Raw genomic sequence first — 21,637 nt, forward strand, 5'->3', positions numbered from 1 at the left:
GTGCAAGGGCCTGCCTGATTACCATAAAAACAAACTCTTATGCCGCGTACACACAACAGTTTTTTTAATCTCCTGGGGAAAAAAACAGTTTTTCTCAACGTGATTCTTGTCAAGCCTGCCTTGCATAAATGCTCGGGCAAGGCGCGGTGACGTACAACACCCCTATAAAGGGGAAGTTCCATTCGGATGGCGTCACCCTTTGGGCTGCTTTTGCTGATTTTGTGTTAGTAAAAGTTTGGTGATAGACTATTTGCGCTTTTCAGTCTGTTTCAGCGTGATGAATGTGCTATCTCGATTACAAATGCTAGTTTTCCCAGAACGAGTGCTCCCGTCTCATAACTTCTGAGCATGCATGTTTTTTTTCCCGTTGTTAAAGCCTACACACGACCATTTTTTACGACATGAAAAATTAGAGCATGTTCTAAATTTTTAATGGCCATTTTTCATGTTGAGAAACATGCTCTGGAGCCTACACACGATTGTTTTTAATTACCAGTTTAAAAAATTGCATTTTTCACGTCATGAAAAACGGTCGTGTGTATACGCGGCATTAGGGCTAGTTCATACCAGATGCAGTTACGTCTTTTCTGCACCAATAGTCGGTTTCCGGTCAGTTTCTGCACCAGGAAACTGACCAGAAACTGACTGGAACTGACTGCACTGGTGTGAACTAGAGCCCTTGGTATATATGGGAAAACACAGTATATGCATCTTTAGTGCAGAAAAAAGCACAGAGAACTGCTGCTGCTGTTACCGAGATATCCCTCTTCAAAGTAAGGACGTATATAGTCGTGCGTCGGTCCTTAAGTGGTTAAAGGAACCCATTTAGAAAATAAAAAAACAAACCTTTACAACCCCTTTAAAGACACAACTGAGCATGTGCAGGTCGGCTACCCTGCCTGTGTTGGCTGGCCTTCCCCAGGTAGACAGTGCAGGAAGGGGATGATCTGTGCATACAGGATAAAATAAGGGTGGTGCAATTTAAAAAATTGATGGTGTTCTTTATTCTATATTTAAAAAAATACAAATAAATTAATAAAGGATCATTTGAAAACGTGACCTGTTGGCGTTTCTTGAGGTCTGGAGTCCTGGAACACTCCTTTAACCGCTTCCCGACCGCTGCATGTAGATATACGTCGGCAGAATGGCACGTACAGGCACATTGGCGTACCTGTACGTCTCTGCCTAGACGTGGGTCGGGGGTCCGATCCGGACCCCCCCGCTACATGCGGCGGTCGGATTCCCTCGGGGAGCGATCCAGGACGACGACGCGGTTATTCGTTTATAGCTGCTCCGTCGCGATCGCTCCCAGGAGCTGAAGAACGGGGAGAGCCGTATGTAAACACTGCTTCCCCGTGCTTCACTATGGCGCTGCATCGATCGAGTCATCCCTTTTATAGGGAGACTCGATCGATGATGTCAGTCCTACAGCCACACCCCCCTACAGTTGTAAACTCACACTAGGTGAACACTAAATCCTACAGCGCCCCCTTGTGGTTAACTCCCAAACTGCAACTGTCATTTTCACTATAAACAATGCAATTTAAATGCATTGTTTGCTGTGAAAATGACAGTGGTCCCAAAAATGTGTCAAAAGTGTCCGCCATAATGTCGCAGTCACAAAAAAAAAATTAATAAAAATGCAATAAAACTATCCCCTATTTTTGTAAACGCTATAAATTTTGCGCAAACCAATCGATAAACGCTTATTGCGTTGTTTTTTTTTTACCAAAAATAGGTAGAATACGTATCGGCCTAAACTGAGAATTATTTTATATATATATATATATATATATAATGTTTTTGGGGGATATTTATTACAGCAAAAAGTAAAAAATATTGCATTTTTTTTCAAAATTGTCACTCTATTTTTGTTTATAGCGCAAAAAATAAAAACCGTAGAGGTGATCAAATGCCACCAAAAGAAAGCTCTATTTGTGGGGAAAAAAGGACGCCAATTTTGTTTGGGAGCCACGTCGCACGACTGCGCAATTGTCTGTTAAAGCGACGCAGTGCCGAATTGTAAAAACCCCTTGGGTCATGTAGCAGCATATTGGTCCGGTCCTTAAGTGGTTAAAGACTCCCTTATTTACTTACAGTATGTCAGTATTTTTGTATCTTTCGTCTTGTAAAATCTTTTATTTTTTGTTTTAGGTCATTGTGGTACTGAAGAGCTAAATGTCATTTTGGATGATATTGAATTTGCTGACATTATTCACAGAGCAGAACAAGCCATTGAAAATGGTGTTTTTCCAGAAAGAATATCACAAGGCTCAAGTGGGAGTTACTTTGTTAAAGATCCAAAGGGGGTGAGTGTTGTAAAGTATTTTAGCGGTAGCTTAATATACATATAATGTCTCAGGATTAGAATGCAAGTCACTCATGGCTTGAAATCTCTTTTTATTAAAAGTTACAAGATTAAATAAGATCATGAGGGCAATGACCTATTCTTGTACAATTTGCAAGTTTTTTCAATGTGTATGGATCTCTAGCTGCTCCATTTGTCATCTTAAAGAGTTACCCCCTTAAAGGTTTTCATTGCTGTCTGGGCTCCCTTTAGGGAGATTTATCCTCCTATATTTGTCATGTTTGCTGTTATAAGTGAAAAAAATAAATACCAAAACTGTAATAGAGGGTAAATCTTCCAGTGAGGACACTAGTTCTGGTGACAACCTGGGATTCTCTGTTTGGAGGGATTTCTTCTCACTATTACTGTCCCATAACCAAAACAGAGAGAGAGAAATGGGATGCACACACACACACAAAAAAAACAAAAAAACTGACATCTGTATTCTCTCTAACATAAAAAAGTTTTGCATTTAGTTCTGAGTTAACCCTTATTCTGCCAAGCATGTTAAACGTTGCCAGCAAATAGATTTTTACACAGATGCATTTTGGAACTTATTAAAATACATTTTAACCACTTGCTGACAGCTGGATGTCGTAGGACGTCCTTGGCTTTGTGGGGGTATATCTGAATGATGCCTGCAGCTACAGCCATCATTCAGTTATCTGCTTTTTCAGCCAGCGATTCCCTACACCATAAGAACGATCATAGTGGCTGGTCAGCTGCTTGATCGTTCTTGCGGGTGGCCAGAGGGGAAGTTTATATTCCTTATAATAGGAATAAAAGTGATCAAAATGTATTTGTTTAAGTGTCAAACTAAAAAGTATAATTTTAACAATTTTTATTTTATCTTTTAAAGTGACCCTGTCCCCGTGTGCTTGCACGCAGAAGCGAATGCATACATAAGTCCCTCCCACATATGAAAACGGTGTTCAAACTGCACATGTAAGGTGTCGCCGCGAACGTTGGAGCGAGAGCAATAATTCTAGCCCAGACCTCCTTTGTACATCAAAACATGTAACCAGTAAAAAAATTAAAGCGTCGCCTGTGGGCATTTTTAACTACCGAAGTTTGGCCCCATTCCACGAGCTTGTGCAATTTTGCAGCGTGACATGTTGGGTATCTATTTACTTGGCGTAACTTCAACTTTTACATTATGAAAAAAAATTGGGCTAACTTTACTGTTGGTTTTTTTTTGGCAAGCGGTTGAACAAGTCACAAATTTCCCATTATTATTATTTTATTTTTTTTAAAGCCGACCCTGTACTTATTTTATGACTTTTTCATTATGCATGTTGTTTTAGGCTTCCTTCACTTGGCTGGTTAGGCACATACAGTAGATTTTTGTGGCTTGAAGGACAGGTGCATGTGAATGGTGTCAGTCGCTCAGCCAGTACAAGGTATTGGCAGGCTGACGGAGGCCATCACTGTTCACATGTAGCGGCACACCAAGCAAGTTACCTGTGGTTAGCAAGCCTGGACACATCTGACTGTGGTATGTAGGTATATGCCAGTACTTGCATTAACATGCACATGCGTATGAATGTATGCTGCTGGATGCAGGTACTTGCATGTACATTGAACATGTGTACAAATGTATGCCAATGGATGCAGTCAGCCAGCGTACAGGGGCGCACATTCAAATGCATGTGGGTGTTTATCCAAGTACTGTCATATACCTGCCTACAGCCAATGGTTTCAGCATCTATGGCTCCTGGGTGGGGAAATATGCCCACATTTTTTATTTTTTGTATGGCTCCAGGCACCCATGTGCATGAGACTTTAATTTATATATGGATACAAGCTGCCATTTCATTATGTGTGGGTTCCTTTTGGCTTAAACTTAAAAATGTAATGTGAAAGTAGCATTACACTATGGGTCCCAAATTTGATAGCATTGTAGTAGAAAGTCCTTTATTCCCATATAAAAAGAATATGATTAACCAATGTTTTCTACTGGGCAACAGTAGAGGAGGATGGATGCCACTATTTTAGCTTTGACTTTGCAAACCATAAACAAGATTTATGTACCTATAAAATCTAGCGTAGCATGGCCAATTTTCTTCATCCAGTATACGTCGGGTGTACAGGGAAGAGGGAGTTGCAGTAAGATAGTGAGCACTTTTAACAACCATTCTGCCGGGTATAATCTTACAGCCCCAAATGAGGTTCATGAAATCTGCTTGAGGTTTATTATATTTTATACAATTTAAGGGTGGCCATACATCCCATATTTTTTTTTTGCAGTGGAACAGAAGATGGGTTTGTTTGTAGAATTTAATTTAATCTTATCTTATGCAATTGCCATCCAAACGGCGTTGTGTTTGTGTGTGTGTGTGTTTTTAAAGCGGTGGTTCACCCTAATTTGACACTTTCTGTCAATGCAACAGCTAGGCATTGACAGTAAACAAACCATTTTTTTTTTTTTTTTTTTAATCGCTCCTTACCCCCTCTTCAGCAGCCGTTCCTGCGCTGTCAATCAGAATCCCCCGCGGGGAATGGGCGTGTAAGTCCACTCTCTCCCCCATCCTGTCAATCTATCTCCTGACACTCCCCAGGAGACGCGCTCTGCTCTAATCGCGCGACAACGGGCGTGAGCTTGTTACGCCGCCGTTGTTATGGCAACCGTGTAGTGTTGACGGCGATGCTCGCCGTCAACACTACACATGAGTGGGATCGAGCGGTGAATGCTGGGAGGCCAGCATTCACCATATCCCGGAAGAAGACCCTGTCGGCTTCGCAGTGCCCACAGGTAAGATGGAAACGTCCATCGCATCAGAATCTAAAATATCCTTTCCACGATTACACCGATTATGCGGGCTAAAGGAGTGGGACACCCGGGCAGTGCATTAGTACAGGTAAGCCCTCACGATTCATGCAAAAAAAAAAAAAGGATATCCCGCGGAACCCCCGCTTTAAAGCAAATAAGGCCCTTTTGTAAAATAATTAATCGTTTATATTTAACCGCTGGTGGGACCAACCTATGAGGAGCATAAAACATTAAATTTCTCTGTAGATATAGTAGATGGTAGGGTCTGCCATTTAGTCTCAGGAGCCGGTGGCATTTTATACAACTTAATGTGTGACAAGTAGGGATAGAGTGAATATTAACATTTAAGCCGTGTACACACGACCGTTTTTCATGACGAGAAAAATTGGTCATTAAAAACTACCGTGTGTAGGTTTCAGAGCATTTTTTTGTCGTGAAAAAGGGACATGATCTAATTTATTTTTTATTTTTTTATCGACGTGAAAAACGGTCGTGTGTAGGCTTTAACGACGGGGGAAAAAAATGCGCATGCTCAGAAGCAGGTTATGAGAAGGGAAATCTGCATAATCAGCCCAAAGGGTGTCGCCAATTGAATGGAACTTCCCCTTTATAGTGCCTTTGTACATGTTGTACGTCACTGCGCTTTGCTCAAGCATTTTTTTTTTACTCAGGCAGTCCCATTTACTTTAATGGGACGGCTGGTGATGTGGCAGTGACACAGCAGGGGTCCAGTACATCCCTGTTGTTCACTGTTTCAGGTCCAATTTTTACCCAGAATTTTTGGCTGAAATGGACCAGAAGACGCACAGGCACTTTGCACAGGAGCCGCTCCGTAGAGAGCCGGTCACACTCTCCTGACATGCGAATTGGATGCAGGGATTCCCACATCCAGATTGCAATAGTGTGAACCCAGCCTAATTGTAAGGAACTCGTTCTTGCTGGTAGTAAGAATCTTTAATATTTGCAAACCAATGAGGGTTTCCCATTTAGAATAATACGCTGGTCAGGTTAGTACTGTATACATTTCCAAATTGGGTCTCTTTTACGGCCTGCTGCCATTTTGCTCCTTGATGGCGGAATAAAGCACTTCAAGCTATGTGCAGAAAGATCACAAAGTTCATAGCCTGCTTAAGTTTCACTTTCATTTTTACTGCTTGCCCTTCCTCCTCACACTTAGAGCCTGGTACAGATGCATTTCTCTTCAAACAATCGAAGTTTGTTGTGTACATAGATTTGCAAAACAATGGAATAAACAAAGGATTATTCCTGAACTTTGTTTTATCTTATGGTTACTGTGAAATTGTGTGAACGCATCAATGCAGTGCATGTTAACTCTGCTTGGATTCATTGAATGAGTTTACCAAAAATGTAAATATTGCAGACTATACAGCCTCATGCTACATTTCATGCTGAAAATTATTAATGTATCTTAAATAGAAAATTATCTTTTAGATAATACATTTTTCGAGTTTCACCTGTATAACATCCATTATGGCTAAAGATTTACCAGTGCCCAAGATAAGATTGCTATGAGAATGCCTCTCTGCTAGGTGTGAAACATGAGAATGCCTTAGTATCTGGTAATGAATGTGTCATATCAATCTAGCCCAGCTCTGTAATTGTTGGAGAGTTGTAGGGCAAGGTACAGAAGATTAGAGCTACCCTGTCAGTCCAAGACTACAGAGCTTGACAAATTTGCTTTGAATCTAGAAGCCAGCTAAAAGTTAGGAGCCAGTGTTTTTTGTTTGGCGTAGCGTGGGTTGTCATTGCCTGGGGCAAGTAATTCCTCCCCCTAAAGCCCCGTACACACCAGAGGATATCCGCTGGAAACGGTCCGCCGGACCGTTTCCAGCGGATAAATCCTCTGGCAGATTTGGATCTGATGGCTGTACACACAATCGGATCGAAATCCGCGCGGAATACATCCGCGGTGACGTGCGCGACGCTGGAAGGCAACTACTTTCAGGCATGCGTCGAATCATTACGACGCATGCGAGGGATGGGAGCGGACGGATTGATCCTGTGAGTCTGTACAAACGACCGGATCAATCCGCTGGACACGATTCAAGCGGATAGATTTCTTAGCATGCTAAGAAATTTCTATCCGCTTGAAATCGATCGGCTGGACGAATCTCCACGGAAAAATATCCGCTAGGCCGTACAGACGACCGGATTTGTCCGCTGGAACTGATCCGCGGATCAATCCCAGCGGATAGATCCGGTCGTCTGTGCGAGGCCTAACTTACAGCAGAGCGGCCTGCCAATAACCCCTGTCATAAAGCAGGATATAGGCTGCCTGGAAAGAATGACCATAAAAACCTGTTATTGGGGGAAGCTTATTATTAGAATTGTGCTGATTTGCCCAGGGCAATTTTTTTCGGCTCCTGGCCAATGGTTAGTGTGGTCATGTGACCGTGCTGACCAATGAGTCTCTTCTTTTGTCTTGGAAGAAAGAACAGATTCTCATTGGTCAGTGCAGTCACATGACCATGCTAACCGATGGGAGCCCTTGTCAAAATTATGCTCCTACAAAGCTTCCAGGGCTTTGTACAAATGTTTCAAGTGTACAGAGATGCACACCGGTGTCCAAGGGCAGAGTGGCAGAAGATGCTACACAAGACAAGTGCACAGAGAGTAGCAGCTTAGGCGCCAGAACGCAAATTCTAGTCAACCTGGCGCCTGGGATTTTTTAAGCCCTGGTTAAAAGGATGTTCAAATTTGAGAACATGTATTGTACACTGTTTATTTGTACAAGTGTGTCGGATACTGATCAATGTCGATCAAATGCATACCATGTTTGTACCTCTAATTTTTCTACATCTCAATAAACTTGATTTTGAAGTAAAAAAAAAAATTTGAGAACATGTTCCCAATGCTGCAGCTGCTATTCAATTTTTGCTGTGGAGCCCTGTGGTAGTTCATTGATTCTTCCTGCCAGATTGTATGTATCTTGCCTCATATAGGATCTACGCGCACACAGATACTCTGACAGATCTAGAGGAGACCTGCCTGGCTCCAGTGATCTGCTGATCTCTGGTGCAATGCTTTACAGGCTCAAACATAAATAAATATGAAAGCACCTTCTTTTTTTTTTTTTTTTTTTTCCTGCTTGACAAAACCCAGGTGCCAGGTCACCATGCAGAGAGCACAGGTGGACCTAGCTGCATATATCCTGGAGAAGGTGAGAGTAAGGTACCGATCTTCACAATCTGTGTCTGCTTGCAAACCTCAAGGCTGCTTATCTGTGCTATAACTTTTTTCTGATTTTTGTTTCTCCTACCTCAGACTCTCTAGCAATTAACCCTCTGTGTCCTTGTATGCTAGGGGAGGACAGTTCTTATCTACTCTGCTTCTTCTCTACTCTACTCTTTTTACAGCTTAACATCTGCAGGCTGTTGCTTCTGGTATGAATTGCATCGAACACCTTTGTGCCTGCTTGTATATGTAGTTAACCATTTATAGCTACCTGAGAATATATGGCTAATGCTGCCTTCTGAAAAGTGTAATTTCTGTAGATCAGTCTAGATTTTATTGTCCATCCTGCTAACTACGTTTAAGATGTGCCTGCCCAATCAGCCCCATCCATACTCCACCCCCTGATGTGCACACACGCTTTCTGTGTGTGTTAAGGTGTGCAGGATAGATGGCAAATTGGAGTACTCGCACACTAGAGGCTGGACAATTCGTAAACACTACATCCCCCTTGACAATTGCACTAATGCACCACTCTGCTGCTCTGAGTCTCTGATTTGAAAGAGACTGCTGCTCCTCTGAAAAGCAATCCACACACACATTTATTTTCAGAGGCAATCGACAGGCAGTGACGAGGCAGTATATCGCTTCCTCACCACCTGTTTTAACCCCCTAGATGCTGCAGCAAAATAAGTCAACAAACAGCCATTAATGTCTAAACCGCTGGCAACAAGTGAAAATTTCCAAATTGGGCCCAAAGTGTCAATATTTTGTGTGGCCACCATTTATTTTCCAGCACTGCCTTAACCCTCTTGGGTATGGAGTTCACCAGAGCTTCACAGGTTGCCACTGGAGTCCTCTTCCACTCCTCCATGGCGACATCACAGAGCTGGTGGATGTTATAGCCCTTGTGCTCCTCCACCTTCCATTTTGAGGATGCCCCACAGATGCTCAATAGGGTTTAGGTCTAAAGACATGCTTGGCCAGTCCATTACCTTTATCCTCAGTTGTGTTTTTTTTTTTTTTTTAGCAAGGCAGTGGTCATCTTGGAAGTGTGTTTGGGATCGTTATGTTGGAATACTGCCCTGCAGCCCAGGCTCCGAAGGGAGGGGATCATGCTCTGCTTCAGTATGTCACAGTACATGTTGGCATTCATGGTTCCCTCAATGAACTGTAGCACCCCAGTGCCAGCAGCACTCATGCAGCCCCAGACCGTGACACTCCCACCACTATGCTTGACTCTAGGTAAGACACGCTTCTCTTTGTACTCCTCACCTGGTTGCTGCCACACACACTTGACGCCATATAGACCAAATAAGTTTATCTTGGTCTCGTCAGACCTTGGCCTGCTTGGCTTCAGCAAACTGTTTGCTTTCTTTCTTGTGCATCTTTAGAATAGGCTTCCTTCTGGGATGACAGCCATGCAGACCCATTTGATGCAGTGGGGCAGCATATGGTCTGAGCACTGACAGACTGACCCCCCCCACCCTTTCAACCTCTACAGCAATTCTGGCAGTACTGGTAGTGCAGCAAGGAGGGTGGACTTTTCAGGTATTGAATTGGTCCCTGAGAGCTGTCTGTGGTGTTATGGAGTCAGTGTCTGGTCCTTCTTCCCCAAACATGCCAGAGGTGGCAGCTGGTCCCCCTGCGGTTCCCATGGTCACTTTGTCGGCAGTCCTGGAATCATTTATTGCCAGGGTGGAAGCGGCGTGCAGGCGTAAGAGGGGTAAAAAAACGCCCCCTCCCCCCCGGGGAGTTCTCTGACCCAGACCTGGCTGCGGCACAGGACCCCGGTTCTAGGTTGTCAGAGGATGTGGACCAGGGTCTTCCGTGTGAGGAAGACCCCTCGCCCTTGTCAGTGCAGGACAGGGCACTTGTCAGTGTGCTTATTAATGCTGCAAGGGACTCTCTTAAGTTGGATGGTGCAGCTAAGGCGTCCGCAGAGGGTCAGTCTCCTTTTGGGTCGCACAAATTGCACCGTTCTGTAAAAGTTTTTCTTTATGTATCCTTCTTTGACAAGTTCATAGATAAGGAATGGGAAAAGCCGCAGAAGTCCTTTTGTGGTCCGTTGTGGCCGCTGAAATGCTGGTCTGCTGACCAAGCATCCAAAAAGCTTGACACATTTACCTTTTGAAGGGTGGGATACTTTTTGGTACCTCGCTGGACGACATTATTAAAGATGTCACTGGAGGTAAGCGCACTCTCCTCCCTCAGTCCACCAAGGCGAAGGAGCCGCGCCGTAAGCTGGGTCCTTCCTTTCCCACGCATTAGCAGTATTTTCGTCAGTCAGGGCCTGTGGGTAGACCCTCCCAGGCTGACAAAGGCTAGGAGAGGGGGGGACAGAAGCGTCCCTGGGTGCGTAAGCAAAACAAGACGGAAACAAAACTCGCCACTGCATGAAGTTTTGCCCCCGCCCAATTCATGGGTGGGGGGGGGGTGGCTTTGCAGGTTCATGGCTCGGTGGACCTCCCTGCTCTCTCCGACCAATGGGTCTGCGAGGTGGTCACTTCGGGGTACAAGATCGAGTTTCATTCCTGTCCGCCGAACAGATTCTTTCTCTCAAATCTCCCTCCTTCCGGCTCGTCGGTCTGCCCTATTGGGGGCAGTGCAAGACTTGCTGAGTTGTGGGGTCATTTTACCTGTTCCGCGGGGCGAGAGGTTTCAGGGATTTTATTCAAATCTGTTTGTGGTCCCCCGAAGAAGGACGGAGTCCATCCAATTTTGGGACCTCAAAGCCCTAAATGCCTTTTGTAAGAGTACGAAAGTTCCGTATGGAATCAATTTGTTCTGTGGTGGCTGCGCGTCCGTGGACATCAAGGACGCATACTTGCATGTCCCAATTTGCGCAGGACACCAGAGGTTTCTGCGTTTTGCGATCGGCGAAGACCACTATTAGTTTGTGGCTCTTCCCTTTGGCCTAACGTCAGCACCAAGAGTTTTTTTGTGGGCTACTTAGACGATCTTCTTCTGAGACGGGACTGCCTTGGAGAAATTGCGGACTCTCCAGTCTGCGGTGAGGCTGTTGGCATCCCGAAAATGGTCGTCTCTCTGTTTTTGCATGCAAGTCCTGGGCCTCATGGTAGCCTCCTTCGAGGCGGTACTGTGTGCCCAATTCCACACTTGAGTATTGCAGAAGGAGATCCTGTCCAAATGGAACAAATCTCTGTTGTCTCTGGATCGCCAGATTTAGGTAGGTCACCTAGTCAGTCTCTCTGAATTGGTGGCTGAGATCCCCGGCTCTTGAAACCATGAAGTCGTTTCTCCCCTTCCAGTGGACTGTGATTACGACGGACGCCAGCCTCACAGGTTGGGGGGGTGTCTGGGGGGTCCTGTCGGCCCAGGGTCGCTGGACTCTGGAGGATTCCCGTCTGCGGATCAATGTCCTGGAACTTCGGGCGATCAGGCTGTGCCTCTTCTTGTGGTCGAGGAGGTTGCAAGGTCGCCCAATCAGGATCCAGTCGGACAACGCCACGCCGGTGGCTTATGTCAACCATCAGGGGGGAACTCGGAGCTCGGCTGCAGCGTCCAAGGTCGCTCACATCCTGCGGTGGGCAGTAAGAAATGTGTCAGCTCTGTCTGCCGTCTACATTACGGGCGTCGAAAACTGGCAGGCGGACTACCTAAGTTGCCAGATGCTGGACCAGGGGGAATGGTCGTTTAATCCAGAGGTGTTTCAACTCCTTTGCCGGAGGTGGGGCACACCGGACGTGGATGTCCTGGCTTCTCGCCTCAATCGCAAGGTGTCGAGGTTTGTGGCCAGGTCCAGAGATCCCTGGGCAGACGCGTTGGTGGCCCCGTGAGATCACTATCGGCTAATTTATGCCTTTCCCCCACTGAAGTTGCTTCCTCGTCTGCTCCGCAGAGTGGAATCCGAGGGCATCCCAATGATTCTAATCGCTCCAGATTGGCCCCGGTGTCCTTGGTACGCCGATCACATGCACCTGGTGGCAGATGCACCCTGGCGGCTACCAATGCGGGAGGACTTTCTGTCTCAAGGTCCCATACTTCATCCTGCTTTTCAGTCGCTGGCTTTAACGGCATGGCTATTGAAAGCCAGGTGCTGAGGGACCGAGGTCTTTCGGATTTGGTCATCTCAACCATGCTGAGGGCACGGAAGTCTTCTTCCAGGAAGATCTACCATCGCACCTGAAAGGTCTACATTTCTCTGTGTGAAGAGATGGGGTGGTGTCCACGGACATATTTGGTTTCCAGGGTCCTGCTGTTTTTACAGCGTGGAGTAGATCAGAAACTTGTCTTAAGCACCATTAAGGGCCAGATTTCTGCTTTGGCTGTGTTCTTTCAACTGCCTTTGGCGGCTCATTCCCTGGTGGGTACCTTTTTGTGCAGGGGGTTCATCATGTGCTTCCCCCTATTAGACCACCTCTTCCTCCATGGGATTTGAATCTGATCTTCTCGGTTCTTCAGGAACTTCCCTTTGAAAATTATCAGAGAAATTCCTCTCGACACTATCTCAAAAGGTGGCTTTTTTAGTGGCCATTACTTAGGTCAGATGTGTTTCTGAATTGGTGGCCTTATCTTGCAAGTCGCCATACTTGGTCCTTCATAATAAGGTGGTGCTGCCCCCGCCGCCTTCATTCCTTCCGAAGGTGGTTTTAGCCTTCTACCTTAATGAGGACATTGTACATCCATCCTTGTGTCCTTGGCTGGCGCATCATAAAGGGGTCACGCTTAATACTTTTAGACGTGGTACGTGCCTTGCGGGTGTACCTGTCTTCTACGGCTCAGTTTCAGAGGTCTGACTCGCTGTTTGTCTGTGTCTGGTCCACAAAAAGGCCTGGCGGTCTCGTCGGCCACCATTTCTCGTGGATCAGGCAGACCGTCCTACAGGCCTATGCTCTTAAGTGGCGGGCACCCCCTTTCCGGTCACGGCACATTCAACCAGGGCAATTGGTGCTTCCTGGGGTTTCCGACATCAAGTGTCTGTCTCGCAGTTGTGCAAAGCGGCGACTTGGTCGTTGGTGCACACCTTCTCCAAATTTTACAAGGTTGATGTGAATGCATTTTCAGATGCTTCCTTCGGCCGCAAGGTTTTGCAGGCGGCTGTTTAAAGTTGCACCTCCTCCGTTGAGGAGCTCTGCTTGTTTGGGCTGAAGTTGTTTGTTTTTATGATACTGTTCCCACCCCTCGTTTTTTTTATACTGCTTGGGGATGTCCCATGTGTCAAGATTTGTGAAGGCTGTGTCCGTTCATGGACAAAAAGAGAAAATAGGATGCCATTAACAGACACAGCACCCACCCCTCCTTTTTAGGTTTGTACTGCTTGTTACGAACTGAGGCTGCATGCTGCAGGGCTGAGGGTTATGTCCAGTGGGACCGCCCCCCCTGGGCAGGGCTGTTCAACTCTGTTAAAGTAACATGTATTTTAAATATCTAACATGTTCTGCCTAGTCCTCTCCTATGAACAGGAACATAACCCAGGGTTTGACAAATTTGCTTGGAATCTAGGAGCCAGCTAAAAAAGTTAGGAGCCAGAAAATGCGCCACGTCCCGACGAGCTCGCGCACAGAAGCGAACACATACGTGAGTAGCGCCCACATATGTAAACGGTATTCAAACCACACGTGAGGTATCGCAGCGATCATTGGAGCGAGAGCAATAATTCTAGCTCTAGACCTCCTCTGTAACTCAAAACATGCAACCTGTAGATTTTTTTTAAACGTCGCCTATGGAGATTTTAAAGGGTAAAAGTTTGTCGGCATTCCACGAGCGGACGCAATTTTGAAGCGTGACATGTTGGGTATCAATTTACTCGGCGTAACATTATCTTTCACAATTTTAAAAAAAATTGGGATAACTTTACTGTTGTCCTTATTTTTTAATTAAAAAAATTGTATTTTTTTTTCCCAAAAAAGTGCGCTTGTAAGACCGCTGCGCAAATACGGTGTGACAAAGTATTGCAACGATCGCCATTTTATTCTCTAGGGTGTTAGAATAAAAAATATATATAATGTTTGGGGGTTATAATTAGAGGGAAGGAGATGGCAGTGAAAAATGACACACATTATAATTGCTGCAATGCCAATGTAATGTAATGCCAACGGCCACCACCAGATGGCGCCAGCTCACAGAAGCTTCCAAAGAGCTTGGGACTTCACAAGGCCGCGGCCTCAATTACCGGCCGTCTCGGACCCGCCGTGATCGCGCGGCGGGGGACGTGGGGGCGCACGGAGACACGGGATCCTGTGCCTCCGTGCACCCCCGCCGCGGCCGGTAATTGAGGCTTTTTTTTTTTTTTAGACCCCGCAATATTTGTGCAAATGTTTATCAAACCAATATATTTTTCTTTTATATACTCAGTTGTGACGTGAAGCTACTTGTAGATCAAGTAAAAATGTTGTTTGTCTTGCAAAACACTCTCAAACCAAGTTTTTACTGTATGTATGTATGTATGTATGTATGTATGTATGTATTTTTTTGCATCACTATTTAAAGTGATTGTAAACCCTTACAGACCTGTAGGTGCAAGAAATATATCCTAAACCTACACGGTTTAGGAGATATTTGCAAAAATGACTGGCACCGATGTCTACGGTGCAGGCGCACTGAGCGTGCTCTTTCTAATCGTGCCGTGACTGGCGGCTCCCGCGCGTATGTGGAGCCGTGACGTTATTGCGGCTGACGGAGGAGGGGAGCGAGGACTGCTGGGGCTTCGATCTCGGGTAAGTAATTCATAATGAACTAGTATGCTATGCATACTAGCTCATTATGCCTTTTTTGTCTTGCAGGGTCCCCGCCCCCCACCACAAGGTTTATTTCCTCTTAAGCACATTTCCTGCGTTGAGACTATATGGTACATTTTGGTGGAGCACCTCAATAGCTTCTTTGTGTTTTTATATTAACAATGAAGTGTCTGGAAAAAAAGTTTGGTAGTTTCCTGTTATGACCTAATTTATTTATTTTTTTTATATATTTTTTAACAGAAGATAATCGGTGTATTCAAGCCAAAATCAGAAGAGCCTTATGGTCAACTTAACCCGAAATGGACCAAATATTTTCACAAAGTCTGCTGTCCTTGCTGCTTTGGGCGTGGCTGCCTTGTTCCAAATCAGGGATATCTGTCTGAAGCTGGAGCATATTTAGTGGATGAAAGACTTGGATTGGGTGTTGTGCCTAAAACAAAGGTAACAATCAAAGCAACAAGCTTTATGTAGCTTTTCAAGATGTTTTTTTACAAAAAAAATTGCAATATCAACTCTAGGTTGCAATTGACGGCAAACCATGTATTGACAAAACTCTCCAGAAAATACTGGGCTTGGGGCCCATTCTCACCAGAAACGACGTGTTTTTGCATGCGCCATGATGTGCATCCCACTGCATCTGGTGTGAACGGCCCTTATAGGCAAAATGGCATAAATATCAGGAAATACAGTGCAGCACACATACAGCTCAGTACACTGTCCATACATGTCAGTAAGGGTCTGAGAACTTGTGAATGTGTAAGGCGCAATGCCTCATGGGATATATAGTCCTGGGAAGGAAGTGAGTGTTTCTAAAGGCAGAGTTTTTCTTTTACCTTGCTATAGGGGCACTATACTTTGCAGCTTGCTATAGGGGCACTCTTAAGGCAGGAAGAGCCAGAAGCGTTGGTGGGGGACCCCAGAAGAAGAGAATCATGGCTGCTCTTTGCAAAACCATTACAAAGAGCAGGTAAGTATAACCTGTTTGTTTAAAAAAAAAAAAAGAAATCACTTCAAAGACTTTGTGCAGGGTAGATCAACATCTGAACCCAGTGAAGGTGGAGGCTGATAGACTGGAGGTAATAGAAGGCATTACAATTACATTTAAAGTAAACTTTTACCAGTATTGTGCATTAGATTTAACCACTTGATGGCTACAGCGCATATCTGGTTTGCCGGGAGGATGAAATCCATAGCCTTGGTGAAAGCACCATACTGTTTACACTAAAAACACCACTGGCTAGGTACACATTTAACCGGTTGATTGCCCTAGATGTTTAACCCCTTCCCAAGCCAGTATCCTTGGTACAGATCACTGTATAAGGCCTCAAGCACACTGGATGTTTTTACAGCTGCTGTTTGTGGCTTCGGGTGTTTTTTTTTCTGCAGGGAGTAAACTTCCTAGCACATTATCCGATGTGTCCATGCACACATAGGCTTTTATCAGCATTTTTTTGGCCGGGGCATTTGGCTGGAAAAAAAAGCTCCAGATCTAGTGGGTTTGAAGAGGAGTTTTTCCAGCTATAAAAACTCTGAAAACTGCAAAAAAAAACTGAAAAACGCGGGTCTTCTGCATTTATGAGCCATAAGCTTGTGGAAGTATAGTTTTGCAAATTTTTTTTTAAAATAAACCCACAGAACTGCAAAAAATTGTTAGTGTCCTGAATGTCCGCTGCATTATCGCAGTCCCACTATAAGTGGCTGATCACCGCCATTACTAGTAAATAAATAAATAAAAATGCCAGTATACATCCCACAGTTTGTAGACGCTACAACTTTTGCACAAATATATCAATATACGCTTATTGGGATTTTTTTTTTACCAAAACATGTAGCGAAAAACATACTGGCCTAAATTCAAAAAAAAAAAAAAGAAAAAGTATTTCTATTTGTGGAAAAAATGTTTACAAATTATGTTTGGGTATAGTGTCGCATGACCATGCAATTGTCAGTTAAAGGGGTTGTAAAGGTTCGGTTTTTATTTTCCAACTAGGTTTCTTTTTAAGCTAGTGCATTGTTGGTTCACTAACATTTTCCTTCGATTTCCCTTATAAGTGTTTTTTTCCTTTTTTGTTTTCTTTTGTCTGAATTTCTCACTTCCTATTCCTCCTCGGTAAGCTGTTCTGACTGACTGACTAACCCCCATGGATGATGTGGAAAGCTTACTGAGGAGAAACAGGTAGTGAGAAATTCAGACAAAGAAAAAAAAAACATTTAGAAGGCAAATCGAAGTTAAAGGTAAGTGAACCAACAATGCACTAGCTTAAAGGAACCTATTTAACAATTAAAAAACAAACCTTTACAACTCCTTTAAAGCAACGCAGTGCTGTGTCGCAAAAAAAAATGGCCTGCTCTTGAAGGGGGGTTAACCTTTTTAGAGGTCAAGTGGTTAAAAAGCACTGGTAGTGCAGGAGACTCCTTTCACCTCTAATAGCCACCCTTCTTTTTTCCATAGAACATATAAACAAGCTTTTTATACCCTATACCAGTCAAAATGTAGAGGTGTGACCATATTTTTACGTAATTCATTCCCCTTTTGAGGTAAAACATGTTTATAAAGATCCAGATAGCAGGTTTCTCATACTCAAAGGGTTGGTTTCCGGACGGGAACTCACGATGGCTAATGTCTATGCCCCCAATGTAGCACAGGCTACCTTTTTTGCTTCCTTTTTTAAAATCCTTGAATGTTACACTTCAACACTAATGTTTGTAGGGGGGATTTTAACCTAGCGGGCTATCCCCAGATGGACAGGAGTTCTCCTTCCCATCCTAACTCGGCTTTTCCTAAATCACTTTCCAAAACGCTAGTCCATTCAATTGTCTGATGCATGGAGGGCTCATAACACTGGAGCTGAAGACTTTACCTTTTACTCTCATCCACATAACTCTTTCGCCAGATTAGATTATATTTTTTGCACGCCCATCATTCTAGGTAACTCCAGGAAGGCTGATATCAACCTCTGCCCTTGGTCCGACCACAATATGGTTACTTTTTCTACCTCCCTAATTGGCTTGTCGGACACGCCCTACACTTGGCGCCTGAATGACTCCCTCCTTACTGACCCCGTCACACGCTAAGAAATTTCTATGGCCATACAAGATTACTTCGCCCTCAATGCCACCCCAGACATATCTCCTGGTACTCTTTGGGTAGCCCACAAGGCGGTTTTGAGCGGTCGTCTCATTAGCATAGCCTCGCAGAAAAACAAAGAACGCTGGCAACGAATTTATGAGTTAAACTCTGAGCTGGATAGACTACACAAAACTCAAATAGGGAATCTGTCGAGGTCCAACGAACGGATGGTGTCTCAGAAGAGACTCGAATTGGATGCCCTGTTATCAACCAAAACTGAAAAATCCCTTTGTTGGTCCAAGGCCAAATTTCTCCTCCATAGCAACGCTGCATCCTAAATGTTTGCCCGTAAATTAAATCAATCCCTACATCCTCCCCATCTTTATATAAGCTCTGTGATTCTAATGGTAATATTGTCTCGCACCCTAAAGAGGTATTAAACATTTTTGAAGATTTTTATTCTAAATTGCTTACCCATCCTCCTCCGTTCCCTTCTCAAACCTCTCAGGACTGGCTTTCCTCTCTTCCCCTCCCCACCTTGTCTACTGCACAGACGGATTCCCTCAATGCGCCTTTCACAGACGAAGAGCTGTTGGCGGTGATTAAATCCTTAAAACGCTCTGTGGCTCCAGGCCCGGATGGGTTCACAGCTAGCTATTATAAACACTACACACCCATTTTAATCCCTCGATTGACCACTCTATTTAACACAATTCTGAAGGGAGACCAGTTTCCTCCAGAGATGACCCTGGCCAACATGTCCCTTTCTCATATCGCCTTTCAGGACAACCTTGGAGAGAGCGCAGCTCCGCCCACTTTTTAGGAAACACATGATCCTTTAAGATCCCTCCTCTTCCACCATGGCCTCAGTTATTGTGTTTCCTCCGCCATGGTGGAAGCATCATAGGGAACCAGGGAGCTGCGCTCTCTCCAAGGCGGAGGGGTTGTTGGCTTACCTTTTTCTGTTGTTTAGTGCAGTGACCATCCCGGCCCCCCTCCACGGGGAGGGGGCGTTCAGGAGTCCCCAGACGCTCCGGCTCAGTGGAGCATTCGGCTTCCCAGGAGGCGGTGGCGTGTGCCCGGGTGCTGCGGTAGGGCCTGGTGGCCGAGCGGTAACCGCCGCAGGTCGGCGTTGTTCCGCATTTCAGCTCCGGGTCCCGGCCGGCGAGTGCGTCGCGCACGGTGACGCCGCTTCCTGGTGGGGGCGTGGCGCAGTGGTTCTCGACACCTGGAACGCAGCGTCTGTGGGGCGGGTCAGGTGACCGGCGCTTCCGTTTCCGGCCCCCGATGATGACGCGGGACGCCGGGAAAATTTAAAAAAAAACGGAGCTTTCCAGCTACTATCTTGCTGCGCTCTACAATGGAGGAGAGACTGACAGCACCAGCGGAAACAGGCGCTGCAAGCACCGGTCAGGCCCAGGTAAGAGGGGTACACTGGTGCCTTTTATTCTTACTTTGTGTGGGCCTATTTGTGGTTTATTGTTGTCCTCCCTGAGGGAGCCTGTGGTTACCAGACCAAGTTAATGTCCTTGGTCTGCATAGCCGTAAGGGGTAGTGGCACTTATTTCCAGGCCCCTTGTTTATTTCTGGTGGTGGCAGCACTGGGTGTTAGAATATAAAAAAAAAAAAAAAAAAAAAAAAAAAACTTTTGGTTTGTCATCTCGTTGCAGGAAAAATCTGTAGGCAAAACCAAACACTTGGATGCACCAAGGAAATGCCCATCTTGCAGGAATCCTTTAAGGGATTCGTGGCAAAAACCCATGTGCAGATCCTGTATTAAAAATTTGGTAGAAGAGGAAACTTCACAACAGTATAAGGACCTATTCTCTTCAGTTCAGGAACTAGCAAGCTCTTTAGGTTCAGTTAAGGATCTGATTGCACAAGGCTCCGCAAGTCAAAGGGAACCTCAGCAGCCACCACCTAGCCCAAAAGTCCCCTTATCTAGACAAACAGATGGGGATTCGGCAGATGAAGGAACCAGTACTCTCGCCTCCCTCAGGGATTCAGATGAGGAGGAAGAGGAAGAAGATAGTAGCAAAATTTCTAAATTTAAATTGTCTTTAGAAGACGTTGATGAGTTACTTAAGGCAATTTACACCACCCTGGCTATCCAGGAGGAAAGGGTCCAGTTATCCATACATGATAAAATGTATCAAGGATTGGATGAATCCAAACACCGGGTTTTCCCGGTCCACAAAGTCCTCTCGGACACAATCAAAAAAGAGTGGAAAGACCCTGAACGGGCTCCTTTTTTTTCCAAGACCCTTAAAAGAAGGTTTCCTTTTGAAGAAAGTGATTCTGAAGTATGGAACAAAAAACCTAAAGTAGACGCTGCTTTCTCGCAAGTATCGCGTCATACAGATCTGGCTTTTGAGGACATGGGGGTTTTAAAAGACCCGATGGATAAGAGAGCTGATTCCCTCCTAAAGAAGGCTTGGGATTCCGCTTCAACCAGCCTGAAGCCAGCTATGGCTGCCACAGTCGTTGCACGCAATCTGGAGTGCTGGGTTGAAAAATTACAAAGTCATGTAGAGGCAGGCACCCCAAGGAAGGATCTGTTGGAGTCCTTTCCCTTAATTTTAAAAGCCATCAAATATATGGCAGATGCATCTGCGGAGTCCATTAAAATGGCTGCAAGGTCAACAGCCTTGGTAAACTCTGTCAGGCGAGCGGTATGGTTGAAAACCTGGTCGGGTGATACACCCTCTAAGGTTAAACTGTGCGGTTTACCTTTCTCAGGGGACCTTTTGTTCGGTCAAGACTTGGAAAAGGTACTTGACAGAACGGCGGATAAGAAAAAGGCTTTTCCCCCTAAAAAGGGTCAGAACCCCAAAAAGAATTTTCGTCCTTTTCAGCAATCCCAGAAGAAAAAGGAAGAAAATAAAATAGGTTGGGGGTCCCAAAGAGGTAGAGGTAGAGGAGGTATCCTTTTCAAAAACCCCTCAGAACAGACTACCAAAAATAAATGACGATCTGCTTCCGGTAGGAGGAAGGTTGTCTGCCTTTCTCCCACAGTGGAAGCAGATGCCCGTAAGCCCTTTTGTGGAGAGAATCATCGCGGAAGGGTACAGTCTGGAATTTTCAGAGTGTCCCCCGAGAAGGTTCTATATCACAGCCCTTCCCCGGGACAAAGAAAAAGCCTCTGCAATGATGATCCTGCTTCAGGATCTGATGAGTCAGGGAGTTGTAGTTCAGGTCCCAAAACATCAGGAGGGCCAGGGCTTCTATTCCCATATTTTTTTGGTAAAGAAGCCCTCGGGAAAGTTTCGCCTGATCCTAAACTTGAAGGTCTTAAACAAGTCGATCAGATACAAACATTTCCGTATGGATACCATTTACTCCATAGTAAAGTTGCTGACCCCCGGTTGTTTCATGGCATCCCTGGACCTCAGGGATGCCTATTTACACGTCCCGATTGCCCAAGCTTCCCAGCAGTTTCTCAGACTGGCAGTGAACCTGGGGTCCAGGGTATGGCATCTTCAATTCAGGGCCCTCCCCTTCGGGCTTTCCTCCTCCCCCAGGATCTTCACAAAGATCATGGCAGAGGCCTTGGAACC

General features: G+C 45.2%; 1 protein-coding gene across 1 annotated transcript in view; it reads left to right on the plus strand.

Annotated features, from left to right (window-relative positions):
• The window catches only part of PI4K2B (phosphatidylinositol 4-kinase type 2 beta), a 67,818-nt gene that overhangs the window by 8,617 nt on the left and 37,564 nt on the right, over nucleotides 1-21,637 (plus strand). Inside the window, exons 2-3 of the mRNA XM_040325445.1 lie at nucleotides 2,155-2,309; nucleotides 15,251-15,451. Of these exons, the coding sequence (XP_040181379.1) occupies nucleotides 2,155-2,309; nucleotides 15,251-15,451 (356 nt within the window). The remainder of the gene's footprint in view (nucleotides 1-2,154; nucleotides 2,310-15,250; nucleotides 15,452-21,637) is intronic.

This window comes from Rana temporaria, chromosome 10 (assembly GCF_905171775.1).
Source record: "Rana temporaria chromosome 10, aRanTem1.1, whole genome shotgun sequence".
In the NCBI taxonomy this organism is placed as follows: Eukaryota; Metazoa; Chordata; class Amphibia; order Anura; family Ranidae; genus Rana; species Rana temporaria.